Source organism: Diorhabda sublineata, chromosome 7 (assembly GCF_026230105.1).
Source record: "Diorhabda sublineata isolate icDioSubl1.1 chromosome 7, icDioSubl1.1, whole genome shotgun sequence".
Taxonomy (NCBI): domain Eukaryota; kingdom Metazoa; phylum Arthropoda; class Insecta; order Coleoptera; family Chrysomelidae; genus Diorhabda; species Diorhabda sublineata.
In genome coordinates, this window is record NC_079480.1 from 12281476 (window position 1) to 12307346 (window position 25871).

At 32.2% G+C, this 25871-nt stretch overlaps 1 protein-coding gene across 5 annotated transcripts in view; it reads right to left on the bottom strand.

Moving 5' to 3' along the window:
- Positions 1-22208, bottom strand: part of LOC130446506 (multiple C2 and transmembrane domain-containing protein) — a 98824-nt gene extending 76616 nt beyond the window's left edge. For 2 of the 5 annotated variants that reach the window (XM_056782806.1, XM_056782810.1), the window contains exons 1-3: positions 8310-8416; positions 4395-4570; positions 3528-3724 (exon numbers count right to left, since the gene is read on the bottom strand). In XM_056782806.1, coding sequence (XP_056638784.1) covers positions 3528-3724; positions 4395-4563 — 366 coding nt within the window. In that variant the 5' untranslated portion in view covers positions 4564-4570; positions 8310-8416. Of the gene's footprint in view, positions 1-3527; positions 3725-4394; positions 4692-6919; positions 7024-8309; positions 8417-9430; positions 9515-22044 lie in introns of those variants that run through there. The other 3 variants (XM_056782807.1, XM_056782809.1, XM_056782808.1) reach the window with 3 other exon arrangements.
- Positions 22209-25871: the final 3663 nt, after the last annotated feature.

Genomic DNA, 25871 nt, shown 5'->3' on the forward strand with positions numbered 1-25871 from the left:
CCAAAATATGTAAATATTTAAAAATCATTCAATAGAAACTGCTTTAACTTTGAAAAATCTCATTGTCATACATTTTATCTGTCAGTTGTCAGATATTATAAACCATAATACGAAGGTTGCTAATTAAGTTTCGAGATATACAAATAAAAACAAATATTTATAATTGGATATGGCTTTATTATTTTTCAAAATATCAATCGTTTCTTCAGGTGTAAAAAAACGTTGACCTCTCAATTTATTTTTGATCTGCGTGAATAAGAAGAAATCATTTAGAGCCAAACAAGGACTGTACGGTGGATAATCCATCAATTCGACTGTTCTGACTGTTCAAAAACGTTGACTAACGTGAGAGCTCGCATTGATGTGGTGGTACATGATTCGTCATCTGCGATTGTTTTTCTGATTTTTCTAGTATCTCTGGCAATCAAATGATAATGTACCATTCAGAATTGACCGTTCTAGGTTGTTCTAATGGAAAGTTGACGACATGTCCTGTAATTCCAAAAAAGTAGGCGATTATTTGCTTCCTGCACAACAAATTTTGTTGTTATTTGAACTCCCATATAGTCGATTGCTGCTATATAATATATATAATCTTATGAATAGCCAAATATTCATACAATATTTTCTGGCAGAAAAGCCGATTTTGGACGACCTTCACGAAATTCATCACTGGTGACTCGAGATAGTGCTTCATCACCAAAAGTCGAAGCGAGTTACCCGGCACACTGCTGCTGATTTAATCCACGTCGAAAGTCACTAATAAAATGCCGAACTTTATAATGGCAATGTCAAATTTGACTTATTCACATCAGTGTTGCCTTATCTCAATACTTAAGTAATACCTCTCGTACCAATAAGTAAGGTCCATTGGCATTCTCAAGAATTAATATATTATTTATAAAAGTCTTGTCCTCTTTGTATATAGAATGATTCGATGATACTTAGTTCTCCCTACTTATTGTTTTCAAAAAGGAAATTCTTAGAAACCAAAATGAATGAAGACTAACTGTCTTAATATCTGTGTTCAATAATAACTTGATACATCGGGAACTACACGACTTTGTAGACGACTTCGAAAGTCAATCCTCAGGAAGAATCTTTATGCAGATACCCAATAGCAACATCTTCTTCGAGAGCTCAGTTTCAAGGTACGTTTTGTCGTGTTATATCGACTCCTCCATAGTGCAAATTTACGCTTCAGAAGGCCATTAAATTTCTCCATTCTTTTCCTTGACATTGTGACGTCCGTTTCGAATAGTCGTCAGGGGGTGTAATTTACATATCAAGCCAGATTAGACCTGATAGAGGATATGGAGAGAGCCAGCTAGTCAATAGCTACTTCATTTTTTTTGATAATGTTCTAGGAAAGAATTATATCCTAAATCCTATTAGTTCGCATACCACAAAATAACAAATGTCTCCAATAGTTTTGGCACAAAATATTTAAACATATTGCTACGAACAAGTCCAGGACATAGGCCGTGAAGCCTTCCCTGTCCGGTTGAAATGAAATTCTAAAATTTCTAAAATTCTAAAATTTTTTATGACCGTTGAATATAATGCTTATCATCCCCTCTGCTATCCCTGCAGGGATACAGAGTACAGATAACACTTTATATATCCGCTTTGTAATCTCACCCCCATTCCTTTAAGATGTTTTGAGTAAACGATTGGAAGATATAGGAATTTATTTTCGTTGTGTGATAAAACAACTTTTAATCGTTTAATGTCATTGCAAAAACTAAGTACAGCTCCGCTTTATTTTTTGGTATATTTAAATCTTTTATCAAATCGTTAAATTCTTCTGTATTTATAATATGGTTTTATAGTTGTTTTGCTGTATGCAAAATCTCTTAATTGGAATTATTTTCATTGGAACTAATAGTAATGTTTTTGGTGTTTCCTGTCAAGTCGTGTTCATAGGGATATATCCTTGGTATTTCAAATTCCATGGACCTCTTCTTACTTCGAAATCGACCTATATAATATGGAAATAAAAATTTCCGTCTACTACATTTGAATCTTCGAATAATTGAAAACTGCTTGCCTCTTAAACATGTTTTACCATAACTACAAGCAACATGAGAATCATTTAGCTTGTCCTGATCCTGAACTGGGCAATCAAAAAATGGTTTGCAGGCTTCATAGAGAATAGAAGATGTCTTAAATGTGTAGTGTATATCAAAACTTCAATAAATTGACCACATATATAACAAAAAACATCAGCACCATATGTATACTTTCTTAAAGACGTTTTTCTAGACTTGTACAAAATACCTGATCGTTATTTATCACTCGCGTACCATCTAGCGAAACTAGGTGAACGTAAAGGCCTCAATCTTATGAAAAAAATCAAATATATTATTACTATTTTTCTTTTTCTTTCTTATTTTATAATTAACTAAAAAATCATAAAATAGACTTTAGAACAAAGAATAAACAGTTTTTGTAGTCATGTTATCCATAACTATGAAAAATTTAGCTCAATAGTTCTCTAAATAATTAGACTTTCATTGGATGGTTTAAAAATGAGTAGAGGATGTAGGGGAGCCGAAAATGTGACGATTGGGGGCATTTTACCTCTGTACCAAGATGCGTCTCTGAGGAATTACAGGGCTTCTAAGTAGAGACATAAATTAATTTCATGTAACCCTCTAACTTAAAAATACCAAAGTAAAAGGCGATCGAACCATTTGGAGGGTTCATTAGAGGTGATCTAACCTTAAAATCCTATTTTTTTTTATCTTTCACTTGATTAAAAGAAAATATTTTCATATTAAACCACATAGTGCACAAGCTATTTGCAGTGCAGTGTTGATTCTTTATACTGGAGTAAACATTACTTTGGAGAGAGAATATAGCATCATTTCTCTATTTGCGATCCTTGCTTTCTCCTTTATACAAAGATATAATTACCGCCGGTTTAAGATAATTTGGAAAAGTGCCATTTTGAAACGAAAGGTTTATTAATGTGGTAAGTTGATTCAATGTGTATTCCTGCAGACTTGACATGTATGCCCATCGGTATTAGAGGAGAATTTATATTTAATTATGACACAAAGTTCTGCTAAAAGTGAAATGAAATGAAAGCGGACCACGGAGAAGGAGTTATAGAATTCATTAAACTGTTGATTACATTTACAAAGTAATTATTGAGGTTATCTGTTGGAGTTCTTGAGAAAGAAGCATTATTTCTTGGATTATTCACAACAGACTATGTTTCTTTCACAGCATTACGATAATTAGCGAGTCTCCATTACAATAAATATCCTTGGTGGCTTTTTTATTCTTATGACAAATTTTTTTATATAGTTTTACGGCTTTTTGGAAGTTGGAATCTCTGTTACGTGTTGGTTTTTATGCAGATATGTTAATAATAAAATGTGAACAATTTTTTTGTTATCTTTATTGATACGATTTTGTTGATTGAAAAATGGTTAATAGATAATTGGAGAGCTGAACGTTTCATTAATAACATTATCATATGATCCCCTTCGAAACTTTCATATCCAATACCAACTTACTTTTATTTGTGCAAGAAAACTGTGTGCTTTTTGATAAACTGATAAATGAGAAGTTTCTGGAGGTGCAGCGGATTGTGGTCGAAAATCCGGTGCTTCTCTGGGACTACTCAACTCCGATGTCGATTTACTTAATTGTCTACTCCCCATCGTGGGTGACGATGACATGTTGTCCAGCTCACATATCTCCAGAGCTCTTTCTGAAATCAAATCAATGAACAGTTAATGTTTTAGAAATACTTTTTAACTTTAAAGGCATGTTCGAAATCTCGTATTGAACTATCATAAACTGGTGTCCATCATTGGGCAGTTTCACAAATCGAGGAATTGACCAATATAGGTTCAGACAGTAGCCAGTAAGCTTTTAATGAAGAAAGATATTGCCGTAAATTTAGTGGTGGAAAATGTTGACTAATGACCAGTTCCGTTCCAGGTTATTTTTGATTTTTTCATGAAAGTGATGTACAGATATTTCAGTTACTATTTAGGTATATCAAACTACAAAAAGTGGTTTTACGAGAAAAAATTGAGACAGTCAAAATTAAGTAATGTCTCAGTAAGAAAAAAAACGAACTTAAGATAAAAATGCAAAAGATAAATCTGATCTTAAGGGGTGACCTAGCAAAACGCATGCACACGATTATCGCTTGAAAATGGATTTTAGTGGAATTTAATTTAATTTAATTTAAGACCGTATAGTGAGAAAACGCTGCACACAACCGATTTAACATGATAAAATGATGCGGCATCCATTCAAATAAGGAGAAGAGAACGTTTTACGGCATTTTATAATGAATTCAACATATGTTTAAGAAAATTCAGTAATTTAATAGGATATTATTTAATTGCCACTGCTTGAAATTCACCTACTTTTCTCTTCGTCAACAGAATGTGATAGTTTCTGTTCATCCGTCTCTTGAAAGTTATTTCGTTTCGAAATTTCTTCAGTTATCACATCAGTTTCATCCTTATTTATCTCCTCTTGAATACTACTCAACATTTCCATTTTTTCAGGTTTATTTATCGACAAGCTTGCCATTCTCTAGCTTATTATTATTTGTAATAAAACAATTGAGTTTTTTCAGCAAAAAGTACTAGTGTATTTGGAAATATATATTTGCCTGTTATTGTACTCGAAGTAGACCTAGTTAGTTAATTGGTTTCATTCTACACGAGAATTTTTGGATAAATTAACTATTGGGGAGCTTCAAAATGAATAGGGTTTTAACGCTAAATAATATTTGTTGCGTTCAATTTACAGTTATAAATGATACATCAGACATAAGAGAAAATCACAGAAAACCTCACAAGTTTTCAAAGTACCATTAATCACACGAAAAATGTCAAATTGATATACGAGTTCTTCCCAAAACGATGATTGAGTGTCGCTCGAATAAAGTCGCGTAACTTTCGATAATCGATTCAAATGAAGTCGACAAATATCAATAATTGTTACTTTACACTCTAAATAAAAAGAGAAGTATGTAATGTAATGTAAGTAATGTCACCGTCGCGGAATCAGAACCCGGTGAAAATGAATAATATAGAATACCGTAAATATCCTGTGTTAAAAATTTAAATTAACAGCGAAAATTATTAGTTCTGCCGCGTACCATCGAAGGCACTGGCGTCGAAAATCCTCCATGTTGTTTCCACTGAATAACCACTAAGTTTGCATTTCTTCTTAAGGCGGGTTCACGCGGAGTCGTAAACTGGGCGAGAATACTACTATTAGGAGAGTTAGTCGTGATCACTAGCTGGTGGCATTTAGGCAGAATTTATCATTGATTAACAATAGGCTATGAATTAAGGTCTCTCATTGGTTGTTCCTAATCGCTGGTACGTTTTGTACAAACATTGCTAATCGCGGGTCGATTTTGTCTCCCTGGGAATACTATGCGCACTATTGCCAATAGGAGGTAGGATTTTCCTTGACGTTGCTAATCAGCGGTATATTTTATCTAAGCATGTGCACGTTCATTCATTAGCTTGCTGATAGAAAAGAAAAGATATGGTAAAAGGAACAATACAGGCTTTATTAGTTTATTATTTATATAAAACATTTTAAATTATTACAGTAACATTTTTATGTTTAGTGCGACTGGAGATGGATGTCGGTTGAACTCTTTGAAGCACCAGCTCGATTGCGTAGGCCAAAGGTACTACCGCACGTACTTAAAAATGTATCCGAACTATTTTTTGTTTTAGATTTATCTAACCTTTTTAAACATCTGTTTAAAAAGTACTTTACATATACCAAACTTAGTATGCTGTTCTAGGAAATGTTTAAACTCATTATCATTATCATTTTTGCTTCCTGGGACTGATATTGTTTCAGTATTTTCATTTACAGCACCATAATTTTCATAATTTAAACCTATTTCATTTAAATCTGTATTATTTGAGCAGCTGATGGGCTTACTTTCAACAAGCGGTGCATAAAAGTCCCTTTCCTTGGCGTTATATCCTAATGCCAAAGCTGCCATCAAGTACCTATGATTTTAACCTCAGTTGCAATAAGATCAGTATAAAAAGAAAACACAGCAGCCTGATGCTCACGGAGTTTTCCGTGGACTCCACTTGCACATGTGCAATGCTCCATGCATATGTCGATATCATAGAATTGTTGCTCACATTTGCTACTGAGTACTTGAAAATTACTTTAGTTAAAAATACGTGTGTAGATAAAACATATCGCTGATTAGCAACGTCAAGGTAAATCCTACTTCCTATTGGCGCATAGTATGACAAAATGCAATATAACGAGCAAGAAATTGCATGAGAGTCTTTGTAAACAGTAAAAGTGAACAAATTCGTAACCTCAAATTTTATCTAATATTTTGTACCTAGTTTAACAATGAAAATAACAGAGCTAAGTTTTACGAAAGTCAGCTTATCTGTTGAGCCAAAAATAACTAGATTGCAACTTGCACGCAATAAAAATGGTACAAAGAAGATAATGTCAAGATCTTGCATGAAACAATCAGATGAACTTCATCTGCGCATGATTTATATCAAGAAATATTGCGTCTTGCATTGCTAGTTGTATTGCATCATGTCAAGCGGCCTTTAAGAATGGAAAACATAAAGTCATTAGATTCATTTGGTAAGAAACCAAATTGTTGAGCTTTCAAGATTTTATGTTTAAAAAGAAGAAAATAGGACACCCTCTATAGTATATAGAATAGATGTTATACATTAAAATGATGTATAGCTTCTAATTATCACTTATATATGTATTATAGGTAACGAAAATGTTGACAACAAGGCTCAAAGCTTTCATGCAAATGTCTTGTTTTTCCTCCAAACTCCAAACATATAATCAATTTTGTTCTAAACTTATGATAATCAATGTTCAAAATTATTTCAATCCAGATATTTCCAATAACTATTACCTTCAACATTACTTTTGGGAGTTAATACCCATTCTAACAAATTCCATTTTATAATTTATATATAGTTTTAGTTTAAATGCTAATATCTTCATAACAGATTGTTTCTGATCCTAAATTTAATTTGAGAGCTTGGACGATAATTGACACTTGTTGAAGAATTTGTTGATTTAAAGTTTGTTCTTTATTCTGCTATGAACTTTAGTAGGTGTTATGATGCATAATGAGTGATTCACCAGCTAAGGCTGTGGAAGAATCCTCCTACTGCATTAGGTGTTCGCAGCGTCTGAAATTATAGAGAGACTGAATAGAAATCGGGCAACTGGCATCTTTGACTTCACGAATCATCATCAAACAGCTGTACAGAACCGAAATTTTTTAGAAAAAGCCCGTAAAGTCAGCGTAAATGAAAATTAAAAGACGATTAAATGTTTTATTAAATGAGTTTTTCTGCAAGTTCCGAGGATGGAGTAAGAAAATGTACAGACATATGGTCATATGGTGGTGGGTCATAACGGTATGTTTGAGAGCTGTGATTAACACTATTGAGGTCTATTGATTAAATCGAATTTTATACCTTTTGTTTCATTTATAAGCGACAATTTCATGTATGATAACGCACGCCTCCAGACTTAACATACAGTGAAAGACTATCTTAATCAGGTAGGCATCATTCAAATGGCTTAGTCAGCACGATCAGTACATGAATCCCATAGAATATGACCGGAGCTATCTGCGAAGAAGGTGGTAGAAGTTTGTGACAATTTACCTGAAGAACTAATCAACAACATATTAAAAGCATTAGAAATCGTGTACAAACTTATCGGCGACGGTTAAACAACTGGCTGGCACGATCACTGTAGATGAATCCGATAGATGTAAATGGAGATAATTTGGAAAAAATGTTTCAACAAAAAAATCCAGCCTCTAATATTTTCTAAGAACTTAAATTGACGTTGGTGGAAGATTAAGTAAATTTACCTTAAGAACTTAACGACAATGTAATCCAAAGTACGCCCACTTCGTATTGTCAAATAATTCGATAGTTAATTTTTTTCCAATTAAAATTGACAACCAAACATAAAAATATTGTACAGCCGCTCAAAATTTTGATATCAGACTTATTGCAGATTTAAAAAGCAAATAGAACAATTCTCAAAAAGCAACACCAAAGTATAATTTCAATGAATAATTAGCAGCAAAATTGATTTTCATTTTCCAAGATATACGAAAAGAAAAAGAGAATTTAATTAATTATTTGATAATCTTATTTAGAGGAAAACTACAATCGTTTTATTACGTTCTGAATAAAACAACTCGAGTGAAATACACTAAACAATAATAAACTAAACAAAATTTTAAGCAGGTTTCGTGATAATTTTACAATAGATACCATCAACTGATTAATCAATTATCCTTTCCATTGAAACAACATAAACGGTGAATATAAAACGTAAACGCGAAAATTAAAAACATTAAACGCCCGTTAAAACCGCCGCCGCGCCGGTAGAATACTAGTTGAAAACGAACTACAAATTATAGGAAATAACAAAAATGATAAAAGTTTGTGATAACGAAGGTATGATATAAAAGTATTGTCGTGAAACTTTGCCATAAGAATTAAAAAAATAAACCACAAGTGTACTTACTTTTATAATTACATTTATAATTGTATGTGTAAAAGAAAACGGCTTGAAAGCAAGTCTATCAGCCACAGAATTCTTCAATGATTCTACCTAAATATTAATTTTAATATCGTTGATAAAATTTAGTAACAAATTTTCAACTATCTTTAAAATCACATTATAATTAATTTTATTAATCTTTTCCTAATATTGCCTCAATTTCTTCTACAGTTATACAAGAATTAAATTCGAAAAGACCCAAACTGCTACATGCTTCCTGTGAGGAGGTATCGATGTAACAGACAGACGGACGCACAAAATGCTAGTAAAAACAAAAATCAGTAAAAAACAACGCCATCGTGTTCTAGTAATTAAATAAAAGTTATGTGCATAAAATTTAACATTTTTTGTCTATGCGTTATTTTTTTAAACAATAAAAACACCTAAAAATCGGTACAAATTTTGTTTTTTGTGTTTTGCGCTGAGCCTATGCAATATTGTAGAGAATTGTGTGTGTCAGCTCCGACGCAGTTTACTCCTTAAGTTCGATAGTCTAACCAGACGCAAAAAGAGTTTATTTAACTTAAAAAAGATTGATACTGTATAAAAGGGTAAATTTGTTAATTAATGAAAATAATATACATATATAAATATATATTTATACAATTTATTCATTTCATATACATTTATTATAACTAATCGACGAAATATTTTACATTAAACTTTTTACAATAGTCAATAATCTCGATAATTCATATTGGGTTGATTATCTAATTTTATGTGTTGTTTTCAAATATATATTTATATGAACTACATCGATAATTATTAAAATATTTAATAAACACAAATTGCACATGCTCATACATATAATACATGAATTATAACGTACCTTGCAACCACGTGTTTGCTAGATGTTCCGGCAATATCATCTACACCTCTTTCTGCCATAGTTATTTGAAAATACTTTCAATTCACTTTAGCGGAACACAATGATAAAAATTAAAACTTCACAATAACAATATTAATTATTGATATTTATAATAAAAACTGCAATATGAGTATGTCGACACTGACAAATTAGAAAGTTGCGCATCATAAGGTGCGCACCAAAAACGTAACAAAGTCATTCATCGATAGATTTTACTCCTCACATTTTTCTCATACCGGGCCCCTTATATATGCAAATCGATTCTTAAGGAGTACACTCCAAAAATGTTGAATTTTATGCACATAACTTTTATTTAACCCCTAGAACACGATAGCGTTGTTTTTTTTCTATTAATTTTGTCTCCAAAAGCCTTTTTTTCGTAAGTTTATTCAAGTAAAGCAGTAAATACGAAATATTTCCCCAGAAAATTGAATATTTTCACCTAGAATGCAAAGAATTTTATGCCAGTATGAATAACTGTTCAAATCAAAATCGGCCCAATAGTTACTGAGATAATTAAAATTTTTCAGCGACCCGCAGTCTGTCTGAGCATTGTTGAGAGCGCCGTCTTTGCTTTTTCTGGTTATCCCCACTCGCTTTCGCGGCTTCGCCCCAAATTAAACTTCCAGCTTTCCGATTATGACATTGGTATTACGATATTTTTATATAATGTTTATAAACCAATAAATTGTTTATAAATTTTTTTACCCCTTTTATGGACACTTTTTTGAGGTCAAAAAACAAAAATTCAAAAAACTAAGATGAGGGATTTTTAGTCAACTCTTTTTCTTTCCAACGCGACTTTCCAAATGATGATAGGACGATCCTGTGAGCAAGAATGGCCCTTTGAAAAAAGGGCCTCCTATGGCTTAATTGCCATTTTGCAAAAACTATTGGTGCCACATCGATAACTCGATTTTCAGTGAATAGAAACCTTTATATTTAAAATTAAAAAAATTACAAACAATTTAAAAAATTAAAAATTTTCTCCTTTCGGTTGAATCTAAGCACAAATTATCAAAATTTAATTTTGTTTTTTATATTGTTTAAAAGAATAACGCATAGACAAAAAATGTTCAATTTTATGCATATAGTTAATAAATTAATAAATTTTACATAATTTAAATACATCTATATGTAAAAAAATGAAATGCTGTTCGTTAGTCTCGCTAAAACTCGAGAACGGCTGGACCGATTTGGCTAATTTTGGACTTGAATTATTTGTTAAAGTCCAGAGAGGGTTTAAACGTTGAATAAATATGAAAATGCTCTAAATAAAAACAACAATTTTGTTTTCCCCTAATATTTTGTCAAAAATTAAATTTCTGAATGCAAACATAATATTTAACATTTGATAACCAACTAATATGTCGATTCATTCTCTATTTCGATCGATACCTCAGACAAAGACATACCAAGTTATGTGCTCTTTTTTGTTGGTCTTTTATGATAGTGACACTTTATTGCTAACATGCGAATATTTTTGCAACAAAATGCAAATGACTACCCAGACTCAAAAGAGGATCTTATTTAGCGTCTTTTCCCAGACATAGCGTAACAGTTAAATAACCATAATTGGCTGGGTGAAACATGTCGAGGATCTCAATGCGACCATTCAGAAATTTCTTCCGGGACAGTTGGTTTCCTTCAAATCAGTCGACACCGTTATGAACCAGGATAACGTAGTCAATTATCCCACGGGGTTTTTAAATTCACTGGAATTGGATTACCATGGATTACCACCTCACAATTTGCAGTTAAAAGTAGTATCAATTGCCATCATGCTGCATAACATTAATCTACATCGACTGTGCAATGAAACAAGATTCACTGTGACAAAGTTGATGAATATCATCATTGAGGCAACAATCATAAAGGGGAATTACAAAGAAAAGGATGTCATGATCCCGTGTGTACCAATGATTATAACGGATTTACTATTCAATTTTAAACGTTTGGTACGTCTGGATTTTCCGATAATCATAAATTAACGCACCACAAGACAAAACAAAAAATAAGGTTTATTAGACAACTTATTGACAGACTGTATCATAACTGTGTTTGTCTGTCAATATGGAATTGAAACTCCGTTTTGTAATTAAGCAACATCATGAGTAATTAATCGAAAATAATAATAAATAAGAAAACTTCATTCATACCGAGCTTTTTTAATTTTTTTTAATGAAAAAATGATTCCTTTTGTATATTTACAGTGTATTTCGTACAAAAGTTTTATTCCATACAAAAGTTTAGATCTTTTATTTATCATTGGGACAGTACGATGTCTGCCGGGTCAGCTAGTATTTTCCATAATTATTTCAAGGGCTACCATTTCTCTGATATAAATTTAAGCATAACGCATCCAGCAGCCATGTCTCATTATTCATTTATATCTTTTAATATTTTTCCTTAATTGTTGATCTCAGTTATTTGAAGTTGAGATAAGGATTGTGATTTTGTATCTTTCCATTGCATAATGTTAATTTCTGTTCTTAGTATTCCAACTTTTAATAATGTGTGGGTTAGTTACAATAGTTTCGAATAGTTGATGATTATAAAGTGACTCATTTGTATTTTTAGATACTATTAATCAATAGCTTATCAAAATAAAGGAAAAAAGCAATAGCTTAAAAACAGTAATAACCTTGACATACAACGATATTTAAAAAATATCAGGTTTTTATCAGTTTATTGAAACAAAATAGTTTGCAAAAAACTATGGGCACCCACCAAACAGTACAAGTAAAACTGATAAACAAAACAGGGAATTTTTCGCAGCTAGAAAACAGTGTTGATATAACTATTTGGAAAAAGTTCTCTCAGCAACCAGTACATGTAGCCTAATAAATTATTTTTCCCGGAATTAATAAGTAAGAAGTACTAATAGATAGCTCTTGAAGTAATAAGTAATTTCACTCGATACCAAAAATTACCCAGTACCAAGTATAGTTCTTCCAATATCACAATTGCAGTAGACAGTTATGCGAGGAACAATCAATTTTTCATAATACGTACGGCACTTATACCAAAATTAGAAATGAAAAATAATGTTTACTCCCCGTATAAATTCGGTGAATATCTAAGAAAACGTCAGACCACGTGGACTCATCATCTCCATTGTTTACCAATGAAAACATCGAATCGTAAATATAAATGAATTGCTATTGGCAGAAGCTGTATGTACATAATTTCTTTGAAATATTCCTACCAGACACTCTGCGATAAACAGTGGCGTGACTTGGTGAGATTCATTTAATTCATAAATTTCTTTAAATAAATAGAGAGAGTTGTTTTAAATATATTCGAATGCAAAGGGAAGCGCATTATGATTTCATGAGCAGCTTTTGACTAACATTCCAGCACAGTCTGTAATCGTTTTAGCATTTAAGTCTGAAAAAAATATTCCTCTCTCTGTCAGGTATTGTGAAAAGGGCCCAACAAACAAAGAATTTCTTACTGTTATTAAAGGTTTAAAGTTAGAGAAAATTTGTGTGCAAAGAAAAGGGTTATATTCTTCTCAGACTACCTCTTTACCATTGCAAATTTAACCCTATATTTAATATGGGCAAACGTAAAATCAGAATTATGAAAATGTAATCAGTCTCCAAAACTGAGTAAAGAGATTATAGAACTAGAAAGTTCTAGCAGCAGACCGCTAAAGGCTTTGAAAAAACTATGTTGAAATTGTTATCAAAGAAGAAGATGAGTATGTGGTATCAATAAATAAATTTACTTCACGTACTTCAACACTACTTCGAGTTCATAAATTATTTAAAGTGATTAAATGCAAGTACACACTTTAAACAAAATCTAAAAAGGAATTTTTGGGCGGTGATCCGACGATATGATAAATTCCATGTTTTTTAATGTATAATCAAATAAAAATTTTGAAGAAGTTTATAATGTATAAATATTTCTTACTTTTCTCTGTGTTATGTATTTAATTTCAAACTACTTTCTGTAGCTAGTTGCTAAGATATAAAAAAACATAAATCATGGATTATTTTAGACTATGGTATAAGAAAAAAAAACAGAAATAAAGAAAAGACACAACAGAATTGATAATAATAGACTAAGACCGTAAAACTTCATAAGCATGTACCTGTATGGTGGTTGTAACAAAAAGTACTTTCAAATAAACATGTATTTTGTGTAAGATGATCAAATCACTTAAAATAAGCTTTTACTTACTACTTATTGAAAGCCTCTAAATCCAAGGAAGAGTTAGAATTTTTAATCTTTTAAAGAAGTCCCTGCAGTTAGTCCTGCTGTTTAGTCCGAGTAAGCTCTCTTTTGTAGTTTGAAGATTCGCTCAAATTCGCACCACACGTACCCCAAAAGAAAAGGGCACGATAAACTGTTAAGAAGATGGATAAGATCAGTTCTTTGGAAACTGATCTTATCCACCTCTTAATTTTTTAGATAAGGCGGCAATATGAATTGTCCACAATAACCTCTACGAATTTTATAGATTCAACGATGTCTGTGGTGGTGTTATTTAACCCTCGGTCGGTCGCCAATATTCAATTTGATTAAAGAACCCTAAACTGGAGAGATTCCTCCTTCATAGTACCTTCCTATGCCGTATTAGTCTATCGCTCAGTCATATTCTCAACGTTGTAGTGATTGAGTGTATTTAGTAACGAACCTATTGTTTCATATTGATACATTGCGACATAACGCGTAAGTGTTATTTTACTTTGACTGTAGTAAGCTATATTTGGCCTAATTATTATAGCTTAATGTTATTTTATATTTATTTTACCTCGGAAAAGACAAAACTATAAGATGGATGAAGCTACCACGCGCAAAGAACGACGCACTGAGCCGCATAGAATCATGTGGATCAAGTGTGCGCATTTAAACTTTGACGCTTCAAAAACTCTGAAATTACTTGTAGAATGGAATAAAACTGTGTTAATTAGAAAGACTGTTTATTTGTCGTCAACTTAGACACAATAACAGTATTGTCAGTAGCTTATATTTTAAGAAACTATAGAAAACAAAAACCGTTCTAAACGCGCACTTTTAATATTATTTTTTTTGGCAGTCTCAGATGATTTTGAAGTGGTTTTCTTAGTTTTTAGTCTTTCTTTTAAATCTAGTCGTATTTTCTTTTTGGATAATTTCTCTTCTCCCTCTTTTTTCTTAGTTTCTAACTCAGATTTAAAGGAACTATCAGTAGCAATTATTAACTTTTTGCATTTTCGTCATCGATTTTGTGATATTGCTTTCGACAGAGCTTGTATAGACGACAATGGTATGAATTATATGCGCGTGCTACACATGTTGATGTAAATGCAGTGGTGGCTGGACTGGTCATAGTTGTGTTTATCGCTGAATATGATTGGGAGATTTGTAAGAAGTTTTCTTGAATTTGCTTGTCAGCATTCGATGATGTCAAGGTATGAAGTCGTTACTGCACTTTACAAAACTTCTTGTGTTGGCTGTGTAGAAGGGGTGGATGCTGCGAAGTTTGTCAAATGTCGTGCGCGTGATGGAATTGAATCTTCTTGTAAAGGTTCCTGTACTGCTGTAGTTGGCAACATCTCTTCTAAATTTTGGGCAGGAATCATGTCAGTTACAGAAGCTGCCACGAAATCTTCCTCCGAAAAAATGCCTCTGTCTATTGGCCAGATTCCAGAAACTTTGAAACTTGAATCAGCATTGCTAAGCGTTGCTACTTTTTGGAAGGCCTCATTCACCAATTGAGATATTTCTGTTTGTCCAATCACGTGGCCTGGATGTTGGCTTAGCCATTTATCACATGCGTAAGCGAATTTTATTTTCAGAGGCCCAAAAAACCCACGATTTAAGGGCTGCATCTTGTGACTACTGTGAGATGGGAGAGTAAGCATGTGAATGCCATTATCACGACAAAACAGTATAGCATCCAGAGAGATATGGCTGCTATGGTTGTCCAAAATTAACAAGGTAGGATTATCTTTGGTTGGCTGATCATCGTCTTTAAAGTGGCGTAGGTATTCTAGAAACAGATTTATTTATGAATCCTGAATCAGAAGCCATTCCAATACTACCTTCGGGTGCATTATTAAGCAAATAACCTTGGTTTCTCTTTCGGGGAAAAATAAATGCTGGAGGAACATAGTTCCCAGCTGCACTCATTGTGCAAACTAGTGTAATAGTTTAGCCTCTTTCAGCAGAAACTATTTTTCCCACCAGCTTTTTTCCTTTCACCGATATTACTTTTGGTATTTTCTTTGGTACAGTATTCACTCCATTTTCATTCGTATTATATATTCGGCTGGGTACAAATTTGCGTTTATTGTAGAGGCTCTCATAAAATCTTTGTACTTGAGTTTTATGGAATCCCATGGCTCTAATATTGTAACACGTCTCCCAAGAGTAATACATGAAGCACGACTAGCTAAGATACCTATAGAATGTTGGAGTCATATTTTTTCTGATGAAATGCTACAAGGAATACCTAGTCAAGTTCATATATCAGTACATTCAACTTGAAGTAAAGGATCATTTGGCCGGCAACTTGATGCAAATGATACGGACATGACCGAACTCAAAGCTTTCATAGGCCTATTATATCTGGTAGGAACTTTACACGCCAATAAAAATGGCGGATAATTGGTTTACAGATGAGCAAATTGTTACTGAACTATGAAATAAAAGAGAACTGCCAGTAGAACTACTGAATGTCAAGGGGTGACCGCCACAGTCAAGTATGTTTGGTTTTGGAGAACAACCAACTCTTGTTTCCTACCTACCAAAAAAGAATCAAAATGTTCTTGTTATATCTCCTTAGCATTACGATGATGCCATAGATCAGGAGTCAGTACAAGCTGCAATACCAGAGATGGTCATATATTATAATAAAACTAAGTCGACGTTGTCGATAAGCTCTGCAGGCATCAATGCCCAAGTTATTTCAATCGGAAATGGACAGGAGAATATTCGAAGTTTTTTCGGAAACTGAGTCACGGATTAGCCTTACCACAACTTACCACAAAAAGTCTTATGACACAAGACGTTCTCTATCTGAAGGTCTCAGAAGATTCAAACCAGCGGAAGAGCCCAATGAAGAAGCTGGACCAGTGGCTGCAGAAGATACCGTAGCTCCAACAAAGCGTCGTCGCTGTGCTTAATGTTACACATCATGAACAACCAGATTGACCAAAACCATTTGCAAGAATTGTAAGCGATATATTTGTGGCGAACATACAACTCCAGTGAGCACACCATGTCACTGAAGGTTATAAGAAAAAGAAGACTAAATAAAAGATCGCTTCTCTAAATATTTTTATTTAGAGATATTTAGATTTATATTTCTAAAAATACATATTTTTTGTTTGTGTCATATAAGAATGCCAGATTTTATTTATGTTGCCAATCTACAATGTAAGAAATAATATCATTTTATATGAATTCCTACCTACGGAGGTTATATTTTTGTGTAAGTTTTTTTCATAAATATTTCAAATCATACTAAAAATATGAATTATGAAAATAAATTTAAAAAACACAACAACTAAAACCAGACACATTTGACTCGTTAGTAAATTTTACAATCATGTATCAAACAGATACATTGCGACATTGCTGTCAATAATTTTTTACCCGTAAATTACGTTTCCGGGGATTGGCAGAAATATATTTTTTTGTGATCACAACATACTTAAACAAACAAATAAAAGAATGAGCAAAATAAATGTTGGATTTAATCTACAACTAAGCTTGATAGAAGAACTAATGCTCTTAGTGTAATTCTAAGCTAAAGTTAGATGTATCAATTTGATACATTGCGACAGCTTTTCAATAAAATAAGGTTGCAACCGACAGAGGGTTGATAAAAAAGGCTGCAATGTATTTTTATATGATGAAACTTTGGTTTTAGAAACATTGAAACAGAGAAGATTAGAATCGCACCATGATTTAAGGGTGATTAGGTCACTAGAGATGTCTAGATATGCGATATCGTTTATAAACAGAAGAAACTAAATAGAGCTTAGTATTGAGCCTTGGGGTATTCCACATTCTATTGGCTTGCAAGATGATATCGTTATGTCTATCAACCCTTACAATCTGATTTCTGTTGGAAAGATACGACTTAAACCATGCGAGAGATATTCCCCTGAAACCGTAGTACTGCAATTTGTTTATTGAAATATTATGATTACCACTATCGAAAGCCTTAGAAAAATAACAAAAAGTTGTGGCAGTGGAGTGAGAGTAAGAGAATATAGCATCATTCGTGCATACGTTAATTAAAAATTCAAAAGAAAGTATGCTTCTTCTGTGTTTTATACAAGAAAAACTAATTTTTCATCACTCTCTCATCTTGAGTACTCTTGCAATAAAAAAATCAAGCATGGAAACCATTTGCAAGTCGATGTAATAGTAACCGTGGGATCGTATTTCGACACCTCCTTTATATTTCCACATCAAAAGATGAAATTCATAAATTAGAATATCAATGGAACAACTAAATTGAAATTCAGGGAGACTATCGAATAATAAAATCTTGTTTTCAACAGGAATAATTGACTAAGCAGGTATTTCACGAGAAACTTCCACTTTGTTACGTAAACCAAATAATATTAATTTATAAAAACTTCCTTCCCCCATGCGACCAGTACTAAGGTCTCATATATTTGTTGAAATATTGATTTTTTGTTGGGTGCAATAATAACACTTGACATGCATCACGCGAATTTGATAAATTGTTTGAGAATTCTGACCACCTATTTTAGTTTTTTATGCTACACGCAACAAATATCCTGATATTGATATTGTCCTTTTAGTAAACACTAACAAAAATTGAGAAAAAAAACAAGTCAATTTTGATTTTGCATTGAAGTAAATTTCGATTTCTTTCAATAACAATAAGGATTGTTTGAAAAGTTTCGGACCTCGACCTGAAGATGTCAATACATGCATTGAGAGATTTCCACTAAAATTTGAGCCGTGTTGAGCTCCTATTTGATAATCGTGTAAGCGAGTCATTGTGTGGAATTTTCTGCAAATGAAAGTATCCGCCGCTGGAAAGCGTTTTTCTTGATGGATCAATCCGAATTTTCTTTACTTATTTCTGCTTTAGTGTGGTGGGGTTTAGAAGAAGCATTAGCAAAGGTAAGTGAGGAATCAAAAACCAGAAAACCACGCAATAACCAAGACAAAACAAAATATATGATGAGTGCAAATGAGACAGAAATAAAAGTTTATATACGTTTCAAATAACAAATACATTCTAATAACTTAAAGGTATAGTAGACGAGAAAAACGGAAGAAATAAAAAGATAAATGAGGTCATTGAAGCAGGTACCATATTATACTGGAAATATTAGGCATAACAAGGAGGCCAAAGCAGCCAAAGTAATGAGCCTAAATCAGAGAGTCCAAGAAAAACTAAAAATAATAGAAAGAAAAAATACTGAGATTAATACTAGGTCTAAAACAACAAGAAAATGAATATGTAACACGAACTAAGAAATCTGATAAAAAAAGAAGACATAGTAAAAGACATCAAATCAGAGACATATAAAAAGAAAAGACAACTCATTCAGTTTACAAGACAATAATAAAGGCCACAATAATTTAGGCACACAAAGTAATGAACGTAACACAGAAAGGCGAAGAAGAACTAAAAATACTAAGAAGACCAGAACAACCACAAGAAAAAGAATATCGAGCAATTATGCAGCCCGAAATAAACAACCAGATGAAAGGAGACATACTAAGGTACGTAGAAACATGAAGAAAAAGTTGTTTATATAAATAAAAGACGATTCGTCACTGTTAAAAGTTAAGTTTTTACAACTATCTGGAAATATATTGATAATTTTTTCAACAATATGGCAAGGGCTGGCAATAAACTCCGAGACTAAAGTCTATTTATCGAAAAAAAAATGATCAGTGCGTAATCAGCACGTGAACATTCTGGGCGAAACGTGGCGCGCGACATCGTTATTGGTCCAAATCAGAGGCACCATAATATACCACAAATAAAAAGTCGCGTGTTAAGTGTCGCATCGCTACTATAACCGCTAGATCAGGTATAGTGCAGGGACGGCATCGTATTATCATACTGCAGTTAGATTTTTTGTATTTGTCTGTTGTGTAATTTTCTAAAAACATGTCTGACATGGAGACTAATGATGAAGATGTTGATATTAGCTATACTCCGTCTAAGAAGAGAGATAAAAAGCTTCATTTAAACGCTAGAGAAAAACAAATGATTGTGATTAATTATAAAAATGAAATGCAAGAAAATGATAACAAGACTGTTGATTACTTTATTTCTAAAGCAGCGAACATTTCGAGAATATCTTCTTCAAGTGGTGGATTCTTCCATACAATCCTCAAGGCAAGCATTCTTAAATGGACTTCCCATCGGGTTTAAAAACCCATCAGGTAGATAATGTTTCAAACATTGCTGCTGATGAAAAAGGTTTGATATTTCTTGAGGAGTTAATTCCACAATGGGCAATTCAATATTCTGCTAGAAATCTCAATTTTGTTATTAAAACTATATATCTATATAAGTTTTTGCTACGAAAAGAAACAGATTCAGGCAAGATGGCAAATGAGCTACATTCCTGTAGACAAAAAAAAACTTCGACTTAGTCATAAATTAAAGGGATAAATTAACAAAAATAGGTAATTCCATTTGGAAGCCAATATAAAATTTAAAAAAAACCCAGGTAACAACCCTACCTGGACAAAAAACGAATACGAACAGTGGGCTAGAAGCAACAAAGAAAAGCTGATTTATTTGCAAATCATCTCACTACAGTCTTCCAGCCAATAAGTCACAAAATAGACCAAGAAGAAATAGAACAAAAACCAAGAGTGTAGCTACATAAATTCCCATCGAGATGCAAATCAATGAAATTGTTTAAACTACAATTGAAAATAAAATGTTGATGTTCCCTATCATTTTCGTGTGTGGAAAAAAAGGTCTGAACACGGGGACGTGGAGACGGAATTAATAAATCAAGCTACAAGAGCCTCAAGAGCAGAAGCATACCTAAATGAGACAATATGACGAAATAAATACATTCGAACTGAAGCAAAAGCCCGCATATACAAGACCGCAATCAGACCTATATTATCCTATGCAGCAGAGACCCGACCTGAGACCTCTTAAACGAAACGGATATTGGAGACTACAGAAATGAAAATAGTTCGAAGAATAGCGGGAAGAAAACTAATGGATAGAGAAAGGAGTGAAAACATAAGACGAACATGCGGGATAGATAACATCAATGACTGGGTACTGGATAGAAAGATAAAATGGAATGAGCACATTGACCGCATGACGGAAGAACGAATTGTGAAAATATCAAGGGACAAATCACCAGCAGGACAAAGAAGCCTTGGAAGACCTAGGAAAAGATGGAGTGACAACCTCCCAGGTGACTAAGCAGAGGCAATGACGTGAAGAAAAACAGGTAATGATGCCTATATACAGCAGGAAGAAGAAGAAGAAAAAAAGATCAAAGGTCAAAAAAGACGAAATCAGAGAAATCATAAACTTATCTACAATAAACGTATCAATACTTTTTTTCCTACGAGCCACCGTTTCTGAGATATAACAATTCAAAAAGTTATAAAAGTTATAATGTTTCAGATTTACTGTCGTATTTAATGGCTATGATTGTACGAGAAATACCAAAGCTGCAGAACAACATCGTCGAACTTTAGCAACATCTTCGTCAATTGATAATTTATTTCATGGACTTATGACAGTTCCAGTCAACAGAAATTTCTTACAAATACTCACAACAAGTCTCGGTTCATTTCAATGTTGTAAGAAAAGTTTACTGCTGAAAATATATTGGTGAAACCATTAAATACGACAACTTTTACAACTTTTTGAATCGTTATATCTCAGAAACAGTGGTTTGTAGGAAAAAAAGTATTGATACATTTTTAAGATAATTTTATGATCTACAATTTTCGTCTAAGGTATTTTTATGATAAAACTCATCGTTTTGCTGAAAAACTCATTTTTTTGACGTTTGACCTTGAATAAAATTTTATCCATACACGGAAATGATGGGGCTCATTCAAATTCTATATTCAATCATTTTTTAAACAATTTTTCTGATTTTCAGCTTGACGGGAATTTATGTAACTTCGAATGTCTAAATTGACCGGATTATAAGGTTATAGTAGAAGTTAGTATTATTAAAAAAGTATTCTCAAATTTTCTAATTTTCCGCGCCATTTTTTAAATTTTTTCTTTCATAAAAACCTTCACCTGTAGATAACCAAAACAACAAAAAAAATCGGTCCAGCCGTTTCCGCGTGATGGTGTGAAATAAGGATCCATTGACAAAAGTAATAACTGTCATTACTCATCAATATTCTCGTATAAATCCATATTTGTAAATAAATGAATATTATCAACAAGTCATGTTATTAAAGTATTCAATATTCTAATACCTACCCTAAGTCATATTTGAATAATGTATGGGAGTGTGTGGTTTTGTTTTTATAGTTGTGTTTGTTTGTTCACTTTGTTGATTATTGTAATTTCCCGAATGAAATGTCCGTTTTCAATTGAAACACAATATTTAAAAATAAATACATCTTACTGGAAGAAGTAGAATCACAGTATTTAGACGGAATCATTTCTAAGGAAGATGCAAATATCAAAGTAACAATTTATACTTCTAATTACATAACTACACTTCCGAATCTTAAAAATCTCCACCACGATTTACGATAATAAATATACATAAATAAACGAAAATTTATAGCCGATAGGGGCATCGTTCTACCGAGAATATAGTCCGCCGCGTGTTTTTTAGGTTATAAGGGAAGAAAAGCGTGCTATACCCCCAACGTCCGCGTGGTTACTGACATAACGGCTCCAGGATATCGATCTGTCAAAATAATAAAGCTCAATGAAACTACGAAAAGCATAATAAAAAAACTATTCGTCGATAAAATGAGTCAGATCCAATTTAATTAGATCATGAGATAATAATAATCAAATGTTTTCGATAAAAAAAAATATATATTGACGTTCGGGGTTGTATACCTACAATACGTTATGTCACGTGATCAATGCAGGTTAAAATCAGGAGAAACCGACAGTAAAATGAACCAGATCCTGCGTAGGAAACGATGGATACGAGTAATCTGGTAATTGATGAATCAAATCATTTGGACTCGATAGGCGATTTGATTAATTACGTTAGCTCTGACACATAAGAAATAGAACTGCTACGATTTTGCTGTTCAATTCAATTACACAGTATTATAATGTTTTTCTTACTTATTTACATTCTTTTTATTCGTGGTGTGAATGACTTTTACTTATTTAATTTATTTAAACACTTGACTTAACTAACTTATAAAATAATTATCTTATCACTACTTGTATAATTACTTTTCTAATTTATTCAAATGCAAATTCACTGGTTAATCTTCTATTTCACTATAATTATTTATTATAAACTAAACTAACTCCGCTAAACATGCTTTATATACATGGTGTTTCCAGAAAAGGTGATTCCGTCTTTAGAATTAGATAGAAAACTGAAAAATATTTGGGGTTTGCTTGGTAAAAAATCGTATTCAAAATAAAGTGCATTGAAGAAAAAAAATACATATACATATTTTTTACGATTTTGCATCAACTACTACTGGCAACATTGTATAAATATTTTAAACAAATTTGTTGTTAGAAGCTGATACATTCAATAAACATGTTTTTATGTCTGATACTCATAGAGGGAGCTAGTTACACGGTCTATACCAAGTAGTATTGAACATGATTTTTTCAATATTAAATTTAATCAGCAAAATTTGAAGTGAACTTGTACATCATTTAATTTTACACCAAAAAGGTATACTACTTGATACGAGCCGTGTAACTAGCGCCCTGTATGGGAGTCAGACATAAAAACAAATTCATTGAACGTATCAGCTTCCAAAAGATATTCGTATAAATTTTCAATACAACGTTGCCAATAGTTGCGGCAAAATCGTAGAAAATGTCTATAATTTATCTTGAATACGGATGAGTGGTCAAACCCCAAATATTTTTCAGTTTTCTATCTATCCTAGAGACGGGATCACCTCATTTGAATATAGAATATTTTGTATATATAACAGAAACGCATTTTTTGAATTCTAAAAACATATATAAATAACAAGATCTAGAATTTAGTTGAAAAGAAACAATGTAAACAAATCGCCTGCTATGATAAAAACATATAAAAACAAGCATGAAACGGGTCAAAATTAAGAATTCTATTATAACCGGATAGAACCGACTTCACACCCTATGTCTTGGACGAGTTCAGAACAGTATATTCATTAAGTAACAAAGCAGTTGACAAAAAAAATGTTCAATAAAAGTTAATAGTATATTATTTCACGAGCGGTAAACTCGCATGTGGGAAAAGTACTTTTCCACATTCGTGAGAAAAGTTAAACTTTTCCCACTTGTTGCACAATATTCTATTCTAGTTCTGTACTCGTGATATCAAAAGAACGCAAAAAATTCTATTCTCAAAAACATTTTTCACTTTCGTCTAATATCATTCAACTCAGGAATTGTTTGGGGGAATTTTATGAATGCATCCATTATTTCCTGTCCATTGAATGCATCGACTCACTGATGATTGGGATATACCACAATAATTATTACCTACATCTTACTGGTAACTACTAGTACGAAAAAAGTTCAATTTTGTTAATAACTAAATGAAATCATTTCATTTTAACATTTAGAAAGCATTAATAACTTTCAATAGTATATCAATTTTATATTAACTACCTATAATTTATACGAAACCAAATAAAAACTAAAACAGGTCTTACTACTTTAGTTTTTACAGGTTCGACCAGATACATTATTGTTGTCTCAAAACATAACTGAAAGTTTCTTTGGTTAGCTGAAATATTTTTTTAAATTGAGTTGTATTAGAAGTTCTATTAAAACACTCATTGGGGCTTTGCAACACTTTCTTCAGATTCTTCTAGTTCTTCCAACGGTCCAATACACAGAAGATCATCAATTACTACTTTATATCTATCCTTTATATATGACTACAATTATAAATCATTCAAACTTGATTTATGCAGCCTAAATTAAAAATTACTATTAAATTAACAAATTAAATTACTTGTTGGAAGACACTAAAATACCACTTGTACTTCATGAAGAAAATTGACATTAAAATTAAACTAAGAGTTCGCCAACTTTTAACTTTTTAATTTAATTCGTTAATTTTGTGAGGTTATGAGTACAGAATACGTTTGATCACTCTGTATTGGTAGTATTGTTTTGTACAACATTCTTGCACTTTGGTTATGAAAATCAACGATTTCTCTAACCTCAGAGGTTCCAGCTCGGTTCTGCGCATTCTCAAGTATGCGCAGTATAGATAAAGTATCCCGAACGAGAGAGAAAATATTATTCGCATTATCGCGCCGATTTCCGCCGTGGTGTTTAATTGTTTTATTTTATTGTGTAACTGATATCAAAAAATAGGAAAAGCAATGTTTGAAAGTCAACAATGTCCTTTAGATGATAGAACACTAGTATCCGGAGCTTTCCACACTTGTATAACACAAAGAATCCATACAGGGAATTCCCAATAATTTATAATTATCCTTAATTTACTGCAGAAACTGAAAAATTAACACTGCGAAAATTTATTTACAATTATAACATTATTAAAACACTGTTTCAATAAAAATGATAGGTTGGAAATATCTATTTGCAAGGAGAGAGCATGAGAATGAATTTCGATACTCTTGCATTCAACGACATCGATATCACTCCAAACGAGGACCTGAGAATTACGGCTCTGATGTTAAGTCTTCGTTTCAATACGTTTTTCTTGATTAAATAACAGCATCATTGCATCCATCTTGTGTATGAATATTTTGCTTTCCGCGCAGTGTTGCCACAATTTAACTAGAAAATGTACTAGATTGTACCAACTTTAAACAAATTTAATAAAATTATAGAAAGATGTATAAACATAAGTTCAAATTAAATTTTTTTTTTCCAAAAATGTTATAGACTGTGTCAATTATTATTTTAAGGATGAAAAATTTATATAAAGTTTACCGATAAAATTAGTAATGCAGTACAAAAATCTCACGTTATAAATATAAATCAACTTGGCTCTGTTTTCTAATTATTGTTACAATCTAGTACAATTTCTAGTTTATTTTATTAAACGAAAATATAAAATAACTTTATATTTGCAGAAATCAACGATAAAGATAAAAGGTAAGTAATGAAATAAAAAAATAAAATTTCAAACTCAAAAATAAAATTGTATTCTATTATAGAATAACTTATTGGATATCAACGCCTCTGGTATAGTACATGCTCCCAGTGGGAGAAATTGGGAGAAAACGAACGCAGGGAAAATGTATTAGAAAAAAGGAAAAA